The sequence below is a fragment of the Pan paniscus genome, chromosome 3, assembly GCF_029289425.2.
Source record: "Pan paniscus chromosome 3, NHGRI_mPanPan1-v2.0_pri, whole genome shotgun sequence".
Classification (NCBI taxonomy): Eukaryota; Metazoa; Chordata; class Mammalia; order Primates; family Hominidae; genus Pan; species Pan paniscus.
Genome location: NC_073252.2, coordinates 20805837 through 20820794, shown reverse-complemented (window position 1 = coordinate 20820794; position 14958 = coordinate 20805837). Strand labels below are relative to the sequence as shown.

Below are 14958 nucleotides of genomic sequence, written 5' to 3'. Positions count from 1 at the left end.
TGAAGTTACAGCAATATTTAAATAACAGAAAAACAGTACTTGTCCTTACAATTCATGCTGTCAATCCCTGGAGCAGGAAAGAGCAGAGAATTTTCTCCTCTAACAAATCAGTAACTACTTACTGTGATATTTTGGTCACATAGGGCTTAAACAATGTTTAATAAATTCCCCATTGGTGGCTCATTTTATTTTAAATATTTCTAGTCACGTTTTGTAGTCTGTTCATCACATCATAACTTCTCTGTCAGATTGCCCTCAGATCTCTGAATTTGTTTCCATTGACATAATGTCCGTTCTGACTCTTGACATAGGTGTCAAATACAAAAACTGTCACCATAATAATTTACAAGCTTTTTTTCTGTAAGTCATTATTTGTTCTTATTAAACAGAGTTCACTTCTCATTGTATGCTTTCGGGATATAGAATAAAAAATTTTCAAAGGAAAAATCAACTTGTTACTAGGATGATTTTTAAACACTGACAACACTATTATATTCCCTGAGCATAGCAGGGCTTCTGCTCCCAGATCTCATGCTCATTAATCAGATTCCAAACTCAAATTTAAAACCATATAATCACATTATAAGAAAATTCCTCCTTAACTGCAGACTTGGATGAAGTAGGATATAAAACTCTAGAGCCTCATTCATACTTCCCCATAATTAAAGGTCACTTATGTGTCAATGATTTCAAAATCCACAGATGGTTGTTAGAAATTTTGTAAATGAGCTCATTTCATGTGTGCACAAAAATACTACAATTAATAGATGAGTTATACATTTGCCCCATTTAGATACCTTCTCTCATGCCAAATTGTCAAACTCTTCATGGCCCACAAGACCCATTCCAAAGATAAAATGGTCATATCTTCATGTTCTGTACACCATGCACTTTCTGTTTAGTATTTTTGTTGATTCTTTGCCCAAATTAAGGCAAACTGACATTTGCAATAGTTATAAGTAAAAAGACTAAAACAGTCCCAGTTCTTGTGGAGAGCCAAATGGCTCTTGACAGATACTCATGGCAAGTTCCCAGATGACAGCTTTTATAGATGTCACATTTTGGCTAAAAAATGGTTTGGCTAAGCTTTAGGTATTTATGATACGTTTCAAAGAAAGAGATCTGACATAGTTGGGGAAGTGAGGCTTCATAACACTTCTCCAAGGAAACTGCTCTGAACTGACACTTAGAATAGGAGAAAACATGTGTTCAAGAGGAGCAGGTGTAGGGAGGGAGCTGGGGAAATGAAGGGTGAGCAGGTGAGACAAAGACTCAAAAGAAATGGATAAGAATAAGGAATAGCAAATCTAAAGTCAAAGCAGGAGGACTCCTCCAAACCAACTCAAGAGTCCTCAACCACCTTCTAGAAATTTTATTGTCAAAAAGACACATAAGAACCTGATTGCAGTTGTGCTCCAAAGCCTAGGTTTTCATCAGGAAATATATATATATATACACACATATATATATATGTATATATATATGTGTGTGTGTGTGTATATATATATATATATATATATATATATATATATATATATATATATTCATTCCTGGTTCTGTGCATTGGTTAGGCAAAGCTTGCTTGAAATGCTTGGGTCCAATTTGTCTGGTGCAGTGACAGTGGCTTGGTTTAAGGAGGCCTCCAAAATTAACTGGGTTCTTAAGCCCTTTCTATAATGATCAGGAAAATGATGGAAAAGAGAATTATTCTATCCTAAGAAGGTACCAGGTAGCAGATTTTAGTGCAAACATCGGGCTTCTTGGAGAAGTCTAAATTAGCCCATCCAATGAAGTTAAATTCTTAGGTAGCTCAAAGTGCTCCAAGTCAAGTTTCTGAGGTGTGATAATATTGGTAATATTAGTGTGAAAATCAAAGCTACGTAACACCTACATTCTTTCCAGATACTCTAGAAGGGTGCATGTTGAATATACTTGCTATTCTTTGTTTATGTAAAATATCAAATAATGCTAAAATTCCACCCACTAAGCAGTCGAAGGGCCATAGACAACTACTAGAAGACTTGGTAATACAGCACGTTCAAATTTCTACTGGAAACTTAATATGCTATTACTGCTTTACATGACATTGGGTGCTTTATTGGTGCCAAAAAAATAAAAATTAAAAATAAGACCCTAGAAAAGGCAGCCTTCAGAGTCACTCAAACAGATCTGGGTTGCCAAAACCGAGCCTCATTATTCTACCTAGCATTTTCCCATCAAGAAAGGTACCTAGTAAAGTTCAGTTTGGGTATTCCATAAAAGCTTCCATTTTAATAATTTTCCAACAAATCCCTGGGAAAATTTAATTATACAGATGTATGTTCATCTTTCATGTTATGAGATGTTAACTCCAGTCACCTGCATTGTAATTTCATCCTTTGATTTTCTCACTATGTATTAAATTATATGAAAACAGACATAGTAAATGAAATGCACCCAGAAAATGAAAACGGCAACTTTGAGTAGAGTGACCAAAATTACTTCTCCATTTTTTTCTTACAAATAAAATGTACAACTTTCTTGTTTTTCCTTTGTCAATGTTAAGTGATTTATTAAAGGAAAAAGAGCATATCTATGAAGTTTCTAATTCAGAGCCACAAAAAATAAAAAATCAATTCTGACAAAACAGACAAGTCATAAACTTGATGTTCACTTTAGAGCAAATTGGTTTGAATAGGGAGGAAGTTTAGCAATTAATACTCTAATGAGATGTGTCATCCAAAGAAACAAAAGTGTTAGAAAAAAGGTGATAGTCTTATAAGACTATCCAAAGTGCTCAATATCTTCCTGACTTTTATTTTGAGGGACATGGGTTACTAGAGACAAACACTCACTAGCGAAGACACAAGTATGAAGACGAATGATCTCAAAAGCTTAATTATGTTTTGGCTATTAAATAAATGTCCTCTTTTCACACAGGTACTGGGGGTTGGTTTGCACAGGGAAAATGGTTTGCACAAAAATGCCATTTAATAGTGGGACTAAAAGCTTTAGCAAAATAGCTTCTTTTATTACTGGATAGCATGGCTTTATAATAGATGCATGCGTTTGAACAGAGATTCCTGGGTCTTTTATTTGGTTAGCTGAAACTATCTTTAAGTCCTTATGTTATTTACATTACATCTGATTTTCAAGACACCTACCATTTATCAAATAAAAAAAGATTTACTAAACATATATAACATAGTTCCAATCATGCTTTCAAACAGATATACTGATCGAAGGCAAAATATTTCCTATTATTTGTACCTGTATACTCAGGTGGGCAAAGGCATGTGTAGTTATTAATGCCATCGACACATGTAGAATTATTTTCACAGTCATTATCTTCACAATCATCAACGTTGACTTCACAATTTTCTCCTTCAAATCCATCAGCACAAATACACCTGAATGCCAGAGGAGAAAAGGCAAAAAACATCTTTTTGTTGCATTTTAAAGTCATGTGGTCTAAATATTGAAAAAAGCATAATTACACACTCATCAACCGTAGAGCTTTTAACTACCAGAAATTGATTTTTTAAAATGGGTTTAACTGACATGTTGTAAACATCAATTTAAGGTAATATCCACCAAAGCAGAAACCCTTCAAAAAATAAAATTTATGCCGGTTGCAAGAAGGCAAATGGTTCCATGGTCTTAAAAGTCAACAAACCCACTGTATTTGCAGGTCTAAAACACAAGCAGTTTTATTCCACAGCCCTAGGTATCTTAATCTTGAGTTGTGCTCTAATAAAATAATTCAGGCTTCTTTGCTCATAAATGAAGAGGAACTGGTTCTGATCTTTAAAACTGCAACATCTACTAACATACTTATAATGTCCTTGATGTTTTGAAAAAAAAAAATCCGAAAACAAAATTTTGTCTTCCTTGCAATTACAAAATGTGAATGTTCTCTTTGTCTTAAATACAATCCTTCCTCTGGCATAAAACTATCTTGAGTATGTATCGAATAATTTTTGAGTAAAGTCTAGATGAATAAGAGAGAACTTCATAATAGAATGCAGCAGTGAAGTCTATTTCTTCTAAAAAGTGAAATTCTAACAAGTTTTAGTAGTATATTAGCATTCTTATGTGACATTATTAGTGTCATTTAATAAAGAGCTCCAGTTCATAATTCATGAAGTACATCTGAAGTAATTGTACCATATGATTAAATAACTCCAGATTAAAATCGTTCACAGCCAGTCTGTCTACTTACATTGCGTCTTGGAAATAAATCGTTAATTTTCTGTTTCAGTGGGACCTATATCTTGTCATTACACACTGTCTGTTAAAGCAATAAGCAAAACAACAGATGAATATATGACTAGCAGTAGGGGACTAGTTGGCTATTAATTAGTATAATGGAGCCAATATTAATACTTTGTCTTGCCCTAATCTGACCTGATTAACCATAATGTGCACATGTGTATGTTTGTAAATTAGTTTTGGTTTTGTAGCATCCTGTGCTGAAAATGCTGTAGTGTCTCCATTTATTTTTTATATTGCAATATCTACGGGAGGGACCAATACATATTGCCCTTTCTCTCGAATTCTTTGAAAAATACTGTTCTTTGATTTGAAAAGGAAAATGCATGTTGGCTTAGTTATCTTTGCTCCAATACTTCAGACACAGATGGTCATAGACTAATGACCTACCAGAATCCATCTTCTTCTCCTTCTTTTAAGTGGCAAGTTCCTCCATGTTTACATGGGTTACTGATGCAGGCATGAATTGGGACATCACAGTCCTGCCCCTGGAGAAGAAGGGGCAAGTATAGTCGAGTAAAATAGTTCTCGGCACATACAGAAAGCACAGTAGAATAATAAGGGCACACCAAGAAAAGTTATGCGCTCAAACTGTGACTCTTAAAGTGCTTTTACTTACCTTGAAACCATATGGACAGGTGCATCGGTAAAAGTCAACTGGATCACTATTACATGTGCCATCATTTTTACACGGATTTGATAGGCAGGGGTTACATTTAGCTAGAATATTGACATCCACAGGACCTGAAAATTAATTCAAAAATATAAGCAACTGATGCTCTTCCAGTTTACTTATAATTACTTGTATGCCTTAATGTAATGGTAAATTTCATATAAAATTATTATTGGTCACATATCTATATGTGTCTCTCATCCATGACAAGCCAGAAATCAGCATCCTCCAATGATGTTCAAGAATGCAACAGGAGGCCTTCTCAATTGGATGTACTGTGAGCCTCTCTGAAGTCAGTGTGGGACTCTGAGTTGGTATCTGATATTAATGGTGCCAGTGTCACAGAGTCCCCTCATGGGCTGACTAGTTTATGTGGATGTGTTTCTTGGCCATTGTCTGTACTTTAACCTCCTCCTGCTTCATGGACATGCCTATTGTCAGTCCCAGAGAAGACTACGTGTGTGGGTGTGGTGTGGGGTGAGCAAATTTTAGAAATAAGTAGAAATTTAACACTGTAATTAAATACACAATACAATGCACCTGCCCAGGTAACATTGACTCAGTAGTACGACTTTCATTTAGGAGATACAAAACAGTGCCACTTTATGCAGATAGAAATAAACCAAAAGTGTAACCTTCATTATCATCTCCCTCATTTCCTTTTGATTCGGTTTATTTGTTGGTTCATTTGCACAATATGTGATGGGTGATGTTTCTGTATCTTCCTCTCCAAAAAGAAAACATCTTTGAAAGGATCTTTACTTGCAAAATCATGTTTTGGGAGACATCTTTAAAAGACTTCAAGAGCCGTAAGGTCTCGATTAAATGCATATTTAGCCACAGCCATTTTCCTTTGTTCACAAATACTTATTGGACAAATGACTAACAATGTGGAAATTGTACTGTCCTCAATAAAAGCATGTTCCACCTATGCTACTTTGTGCATTCTGTGTGAGAGCTTACCACAAGGCCTTTTGGCAAATGTGTCTGAAAAGGACACTGACATCTTTATATATAAAACACATACATTTCTTACCGTCAATATTAATTATATTTCACTCTGTAGTATTTCTCTGTAGTTCTTTATCTTCACTGGAACAAGCAGCAATAATTCTAATTGCACATTTTATCACATGCTATTTCTAGCAAAGTTATGTGGATAATTACAGAGCAGCTCTGCACCCCCACCATTACTGCTCTAACCTTCTAAGGTGCCTTCACCAAAAAGCTATATAACTTCTACCCACATAAACTACCTGCATCAAATTATTCTACAGATTACAGCCCACGCTTGCGTTGTTGATCTACTGAAAGAAACTCATGTATGTAAGAGAACATGAATAAATATGGTGGCCACAGAGATTCATTGTATCTCTTCATATCCTTTACCCTGGGAAATACTAGCACATATTCAAGTAACAGTATTGAATTAAAATCCATGAAAATGATAGTGTCCTGTAGTGTTTAGCTTTTCTATCGATTAAAAAATTCGTGAAATGTATCCACATAGAAATTCTGCTTTTGTTTGTTTGTTTGTTTGTTTTTAACCATTAGGAGAAAATTGACTGTTCCTAGGATGACCGTATTAAGGGAAAGAGGTGGTGCTTACTTCTTCTAGTGATGCCTTAGTCACTAGGAGAGACTGTGCCAGTGCTAATGTCCCTTACATTTTGTCTTGGTAACTAGAATAACTAAAGGAGTCTCTATATCAAATTACAGCTGGGAAACTGCTGGCATTAATTCTGAAGTAAAGTAAGCTCCATAGAAATTTAATTTCTCTCCGCCCTCCCCAATTTATTTATCAATTAAGGGTAAAAAACTTAGCTGTTCAGCACACTGCAGAAATGAATGGTGACAGTGAAAGCAGTTAGTTAAATTAGCATAATACCTAACAATAAATGGTTTTGAGTTTGCTAAAGTTATATATGAGTCAGCAAGAGGAAACAAAATAGCTCATTGCTAGCAGATCCCTTAATAGTTTACAGGAAAGAACCTAACTCAGAACAAAGGTGTAGGATGAAACGGTGAAGAATGTATGCCAGCAAAACAGCAAGTCAGCAAATGCAATGACTACAAGCATTTATCTGGCCACATCCCAAGGCCTCGAGAAAAAATGTCTTTTGGCCTGTTACTGTGCTTTCAACCTTGTAAGGCTGTGGTTTAAATAAAAGGAGTTTGGGGTTGGCAGTTTGTAAGTTCATTCTGTGGAATGTGACATGTTCCAAAAATTATGTTTGAGTAATTAGATGAGAAATTAAGAGATTGTCTTAGGGAAGAAAATGGAATACATTTTGAAGAATTTAATCGAGTATACTGGCAGCATCATTGCCTGGCTGAAGTAGTTCATGTTCATTTTACCACGTAGTGGGGATTTATTTAATAAATGTCCACCGGACCATATCTGATTAATAATCACTATCTAATTTCTTTGCATTTTATTCCAGACGAAATTTGGTTTTCCACAGAGATAATTATGCTGAATTATTTTCATATCTGGAATTTGTTATGGGAGATTGTTGCCTCCTCATATATGTTCAGTTTAGCTAAAAAAAAAAAATCAAGATAACAAGCATTCTCATACACTCAGGACTCTTTTAACAATTTCTTAAACCTGCTGAACTGATTGTGGCATAGGGTTTGGGAATATAGCAAAATACTGAGTTTCAACTTCTTCAGGTTGGTAAAGCTCATGACTACCAACTTTACCAAAATGGTAAAGTTAGCTATCATTCTATTTGCTTCTTGTTTTTCATATCTTTTAAAACCCAGTTATTCAACGATCATTTCTTATTTCTAGCACTTGAGTTTGAGTGAAGGGTAATACAAAAGATGTTTGTAAGTCAAACAAATTCCACATAGCAGCCTCCTCTCATATCTCTAAAGGTCTAAATATGATATAATTTCTTTTCCTATTTTATGTAGCTTGTAATTCTCCTTAACCAAAAATCCTTTTCAGAATGTGATTTTTACATCTACCTGGTTTATCTAAATCCGCTTGTTTCTATAGTCTAATCTCTTGAAATGATATTCTTTGCATCTGGCTCTCCTCCCATTCATCTCCCTGTCCATATTTTGCCCTTCTAAGTCCATCTTCTGTCTTCTATTTGCATTCAACTTGTGATTCATTTTCTATCCACTACACTTTCTCAGAGCACCTCTCCTGAAATCTTCTTATTCAAGGAGAATGACAACTTTAATCTGTTTATACAATAAGGAGATGATATCAGAGCTAAAGAGAGATGCCAAATAAAGTCATCATAAAATGAGGGAAGAAGCACACCTCTCCACGAGCAAGCCAACACTTGGCAGAATTTTCCACACTTGATCAGTCCTAGGTGAAAAGATGTCCATAATATGTAGCAATCTTGGGCATAGGATCTGAAATCCACCAACCCAAGTTAAACCCAGATTTACTACTTAAGTGTGTGGTATTAGGATAATGGCAGCCATTCCAATAGGTTGTTTTAAGATGTCAAGGAGGGAACCTAGTGAGATCAAATATAAAATTACGGCAAGTACTGACACTCTTTCTTAGACTTCCAGAGAGTTGGAGTAGGTAGGAGGAACAAAAAGTGTTTTATTTAAAAGGAGAAAAGCAGTCATTTTCTTGTTTGTCCAAATTTCAACACAGACAAAGGCAAATTAGATCTTGCTGTTTATCTATTCATCACAGTCTCCCTGAGAGCCTTCTATATATGCTAGGAGATGCTCAAATTTGGGGAAACTACAGGGACTATTAGGAAACCCATGGGAAATAGAAGTGGGCACCGGGTACAACACTGAGAGTTAATGACTTTAAGCTGTTAGGGAATGCAACTGTGATTTACAAATTAGGTGTGGACAAGCACCAGAAATAATAGTACACCTTTAAGAAACAGAAGAGGTTCTCTTTGTTCTTTCATTGCTGCTTGGTAAAGAACTGCGATCTTTAAGCTTTTCTCCTTTCTAAAGCTAACTGGTTCCAAGAACTGTTAACATATTATTAACAAATTAGCTTTCATGAGATGTGTGCCACGGAGGGGAAAGGAAACGTAGCTTCAGGGATAAAGATCTTTACTAATATCACTGAAATGAAGGAGAACAGTCGAGGTGAACTGGATTGATTTAAGATTTGGTTCTGATTAAGAGAGCACTATAGTATTAGCTATATGGGTGGAGGTGTGGTTAGTTTAATAATTCAAAGGGAAAATGAGAAGAAAGTTTGGTTAACCATCTGTCTCTGTCAGTTACTTTAATCTTTAATGGAAGAACTGTTGGACCTCGAATCCATTAAAGCCTGTAGGCAGACTAGCTTACTTGACTAAAATCACTAGTTATGCACCTGACACCACTATTGCTACCCAGTGAGTACTGTATCTCATTTTGATTTATTACCAACAGCTCCAGACAAAAACTTCTAGCTATATTCTGGAATCTGCCTTCATTCTGGCATCCCTTGGAAACACGGGTAAAATAACAAAATCCTCTAGCACTGCCCTTGTATCAAGCCAGAGGTACATCAAAGGCAACTCAGGAAAACATCCTGGGGATATTTGATGTTGGGTATAATTAACTAAAAGAAGGTTTTTATTTAAAACCAATGCTTTTACGCTCCACTTGCAATTACATTATGGCATTTCTCAAGTTTTATTAATAATACCAAATGCATACTTGTTAACAACATTCCATCATTAATTTATCAAATATTTACTGAGCATCTACATTGTGCTAGGGACTAGGCCAGATTTTCAGAGACCAAAGACAAGTGAAATGCCTGAATTTCTGAAAAAACTTACAGTTTAGCAGGAGAGACATACATGTATCAATTAGAGAGTGGATGTGGGGAATGAGAATGCATGTCTTAGAATATGTGTTTCAAGTTTCTGCAAGCCATCAAGGAAGAATCCACTAAGTGAATGGAAATATGAATGTGAAGTTCTTAAGAAAAGCCATGGCTAGAAATTTAAAGGCATGGATTGAAATCTACTGAGAATTTCATAGGGCTAAAGATAGAATGCTACATGCCTACATGAAAAAGTGGGTGAAAAAATAAAAGGAATGAGGAAGCCAAGAGATTGTAGAGGAAGGAGAAGTGGCCACCAATGTCGAAGATGTAAAGAGAGCAAATAAAGATAAGTAAAAAGAAGCCACTAAATTGGCAAGATAGAAGATACTGGTGTTCTAGTTTCAGTAGAGGGGTGGAGACGATCTCCAGATGACAGAGGTTAAAATCCTGTAAATTTGTATTGTAAAAATCGTTAGCTAAAAACACAAAGGCTAAATTACTACACCTTTTGGATTACCAGGCCTGGCCATTCGCAGCACTTAATGTGACTTTGGGCCACTAAATGAACTTCCTGAGCTAAAATTACATGGAAAGGGCAATAATTATTTTATAAAATCTTTGCATTGGAGAGAATATGGATGTAAAACATATAAGAACAGAGCATTAATTGCTAGTTCTCTTTACCTATTAAAATAAATATCTGTTAAGTTTTTTCCCAGTGTTTTAAGTTTTAAAAAGTATAATAAAAGAGCCCCCCCTTTTTAAAATGGTACGTTTAGCAGATTACCATATCCAAACCTGAATGTTCTCTTTAGCCAATAAGCAAATCAAAACCTCCAAAATCTAAGGTAATTTCCAAGATACAACTATGTACTAGTAATACTAAATCTGAAAATGTAAAAAAGATTTGACCAAGTTCTAAATAATGCTTCAAAACTGATCTAACTGATCAGTTTTGAATAATTATTATTCTAAATAATGCTTCAAAACTGATCTAAATAATGCTTCAAAACTGAATTTTTCATTGCTTTAGGTTGGGCTCAATTATTTAATCACCTTCATACTTAATTCAACACTAAGGACAATATCAATAATTTTAAGACACAGAACAAAAGCTCCCACTCAAGCCTATCAAAAACTCGTCCAAAACGGAAAATGTCGATCTTGCTAAGAAAAACAATAATATTACAATGTTATTGCTGAGAATTGTGAAATTTTTCACAGGAATTCCAGAATCTAGAGGATTCCTAACATAAAATTAGAGGAAGAGATCAACCACGGCATGCTACATGTTGATTATCATGGGTTATGCCAATGTTTCAGGTTTCTTTGATCCTTCAGCTGGCCTTTACAAATGAAGTAATGAGGTACATTCAGCATCGTATCCTGGCCTTTCTTTTGAGCTCATGGCTACCAGACCCCTCCCCTTTTGGGCCTCCTCCCCTCTTTGTGTTATATTCCATTTGATTCAAAAGAAGAATTTCCTGTTGGCCTCTTGGACCTGACAATATCAGTTACAATTCCATAGTCATTTGGTATAGATATATTATTAGCATCTTACACATATTTCTATCACCAGACTTCCATACCATTTTTTAGAATTATCTATTTAAAAGTATCTATCAGTAGAGTATCAGGTCCATGAGGACAGAGGTTTTACTCTGAATTGTTTATTGTTGTATTCTTATCACCTAGACACAGTGCCTTGAACATTGTACGAACTTGAATAATATTTGTTTAATTAATGAATAAATATATCATTCATCTCCATGAGTCTGTTCACTCTTCAGCACATGTAAGTCATCTCCATTAGATTGTTCACTCATTAGCATATGTAATTATTTAATAAATGTCTTTCAAATAAAAAAATAATTTAGTTGCCTCCATAGCTAAAACTTCCTGAACCAAGAGAAATAAAGGGAATATTAGAAATTAACAATGTTCCACTTTCCACACTGACTTTCTCAATGACTATCTGGAGAGGACAAAAACTGTTTTATTGCAGACTGCTTAATCACTCTAACATCATCTTATATTTAAAAGATGAGGTCAGGACATTTGGGTTATAAAGACAAGTCATGGCCATCTGCTTCCCACTCAGGGATGCTCTATCTGGGTATTAATTAAATATGATCTGATAATCAATTTCTTCCTGTTCATTTATTTCTGTTATGCATCAAAACGATGAGAGTTTACCATAAAGAAAACACTTTTGTCTTTATTAAAATAGTTAATGACTCAAAATAACAGCATGGCATCCTTTAGCAGAAAAAAACATTTAAATTGTATTTAAATATAGCTATGTAAACATGCATTCAATTAAAAATATTTGTCTTCCTGCTATATTTTGAAATTATACATTGACAAACCTTAATATTGAGAGTTTGTACTTACATAATTTTCATGAATAAAATAAAAATACATTAGACTGGCATAACTAGAGGGAAAGTTAAGTTAAAATATGTAAACCTCAATTATAAAACATTTAAAGAAACATGACTTTGCTGCTTTAAAACTCAAAAAGCATATATGCTTAATAGTATAGTACTCAGTGGATTTCCTTGAATGAATTATTTTAATTAATAGATTAAAATACTTGGCCTTCTACCAATCCATTTTTACAAGTAAATATTTCTAGTAAAGCTTTTGAGGGTAGTTCAGAATTTTCATTTTCTAAGTATGTTTCAATAATAGGGTGGCAATCTTATTTACACTGAAAATTTATTTTGAAAATACTTTTATTAAAAACTTTAAAATAAACTTAAGCAGTAAGCTTTGGAATCAGAGTCAAGGTTCAAATTCTGACTCCAGTCGGCAGCTGAGTGATTTTTAAAAATTGCTTAATAACTCTAAAATACAATATTTTCATATCTCAAATGGGGAAATGATAGTTTTCACTATAAGAATGGCAGAAAGATTAAAAGAGATAAAAATCTATGTAAAGTACTCAGCATTAGGTAAACTATTCAATAGAACTTAGCTATTATTGTTATTATTATTTGTAGTGGTAGTAGTATTGGCAATTATCCAGTCTAAACTGTCATAAACCTTGAACTAGCAGAGTCTTCATTAATAGGACAATGAAACTTCAAAATAGCTTGACAAATGCTGAGACAAATGCTGGCAAAGGGCACTGTAAGTTTCAGTGCCTATCACTCTAAAATTCAGTTACAGAAAAACTGAGTAAACTCTAAAGTCTTTTAAACGCAACTGCAACTATATTGATTGAGTCTTGAATGTCTACACTGCTTGCCAACTAGCTTACACGCATGCTGTTTGCTATTTAAGGTATACTTTGAAATACGTGCAATCTATTGATCTTATAGTTTAGTGAATATTAAACTGAACTTCCACAGTTGAAATGATAAATTTAGGCTTTACATCATCTGACAATTAACAAGTTTTAGCTCAATTGTTTTTGGTGGCCCTGGAACAGGTCCAGAAGTTTCCTACGTGCAAGCTCTGCTCCCACAGTTATGCCCACCTGTAGCATTATCCTCACACTTGTCTGCTTGTCCACTTATGTCATTACATCTTTCACAGCCCTCCTTCTTTTACACAAATTATCCCTCTGAGTTCTTGTAGCAACTACACTATCCACTATGGTAGCCACTAGACATGCATGTATATTTCAGTTTAAATGTAAATAAAATAAAATAACAATTATTTTTCTCAATTGCATTAGCCATATTGTAAGTGCTCTATAATCCTATGTAACTAGTGGCTACCACATTGAATAGTGCAGATTTGGAACATTTCTATTACTATAGAAAGTTGTATTGGGCAGTGCTGTAAAGTGCTAATTTTCTCTGAAACATATTTCTATTCATGCTACATTAAGTACGTGAGATTCTATAGTCATTAAATGTAAAAAAAGCTCAAGTTAGTCAGATAAATACTGAGTTACACAAAGATGTACATAGGTATGAATGTATGTACAGGCAGACCTTGGAGATATTGTGGGTTTGGTTCCAGACTACCGCAATAAAGTGAATATTGCAATAAAGACAGTCAAACAAATTTTTTGGTTTGCCAGTGCATATAAAAGTTATTTTTAACTATACTATTATATATTAAATGTGTCTTAAAATGCAATACCTTAATTATAAAATATTTTATTGCTAAAAAATGTGAATGATCATCTGAGCCTTCAGTTAGTTGTAATCTTTTTGCTAGCCAAGGTTGTCTCCTTGGAGTTAGTGGCTGGTGAGACTGATCAGGGTAATGGTTGCTGAAGGTTGGGGTGGCTGTAGCAATTTCTTAAAATAAGACAACAATGAATTTTGCTGCCTCAATTGACTCTTCCTTTCACCAGATATTTCTCTGTAGTATGTGATGCTGTTTGATAGCCTTTTATCCACAGTAGAACATTTTTTCAAAATTGGAGTCAATCCTCTCAAACTCTGCCATTGTGTTATCAACCAAGTTTATATAATATTCTAAATCCTTTGTGGCTATTTCAACAATGTTCACAGCATCTTCACCAGGAGTGGACTTCATCTCAATAAACCACTTTGTTTGCTCATCCGTAAGAAGCATCTTCTTATTCATTGAAGTTTTATCATGAGATTGCAGCAATTCAGTCACATCTTCAGGCTCCACTTCTAATTCTAATCTCTTGCTATTTCTACCACATGTGTAGTTACCTACTCTATTGAAGTTTTCAACTCTTCAAAGTCATCTATGCAGATTGGAATCAACTTCTTCCAAACTCCTGTTAATATGGATATTTTGCCCTCCTCCCATGAATCACAAATGTTCTTAATGTCATCTAGAATGGTGAATCTTTTCCAGAAGGATTTCAATTTACTATGCCCAAATCCATCAGAAGAACCACTATGTACAGCTGCTGTAGCCTTATAAAATGTATTTCTGAAATAAGACTTGAAAATCAAAATTATTCCTTTATCCATGGGCTGCAGAATGGATATTGCATCAGCAGGCATATAAACATCATTCTCCTTGTGTATTTCCATCAGAGCTCTTGGGTAACTAGGTGCACTGTGAAGAAGCAGTAATATTTTGAAACAAATCATTCTGAGCAACAGGTCTCAAGAATGGGCTTAAAATATTCAGGAAACCATGCTGTAAACAGGTGTACTCTCATCTAGGCTCTGTTGTTCCATTTATAGAGCATAAGCAGAGTAGATTTACCGTAATTATCAAGGGCTCTAGGATTTTCGGAATGGTAAATGAGCATTGGCTTCAACTTCTTAGCCCCTAACAAGACAGTCAGCCTGTCCTCTGAAACTTTGAAGCCAGGCACTGA

At 34.7% G+C, this 14958-nt stretch overlaps 1 protein-coding gene across 4 annotated transcripts in view; it reads right to left on the bottom strand.

Annotated features, from left to right (window-relative positions):
• Positions 1–14958, bottom strand: part of SLIT2 (slit guidance ligand 2) — a 379008-nt gene that overhangs the window by 48977 nt on the left and 315073 nt on the right. For all 4 annotated transcript variants that reach the window (XM_003826819.6, XM_063603740.1, XM_003826821.6 and 1 more), the window contains 3 exons: positions 4871–4995; positions 4642–4739; positions 3250–3389 (listed from right to left, as the gene is read on the bottom strand). In XM_003826819.6, coding sequence (XP_003826867.4) covers positions 3250–3389; positions 4642–4739; positions 4871–4995 — 363 coding nt within the window. The remainder of the gene's footprint in view (positions 1–3249; positions 3390–4641; positions 4740–4870; positions 4996–14958) is intronic.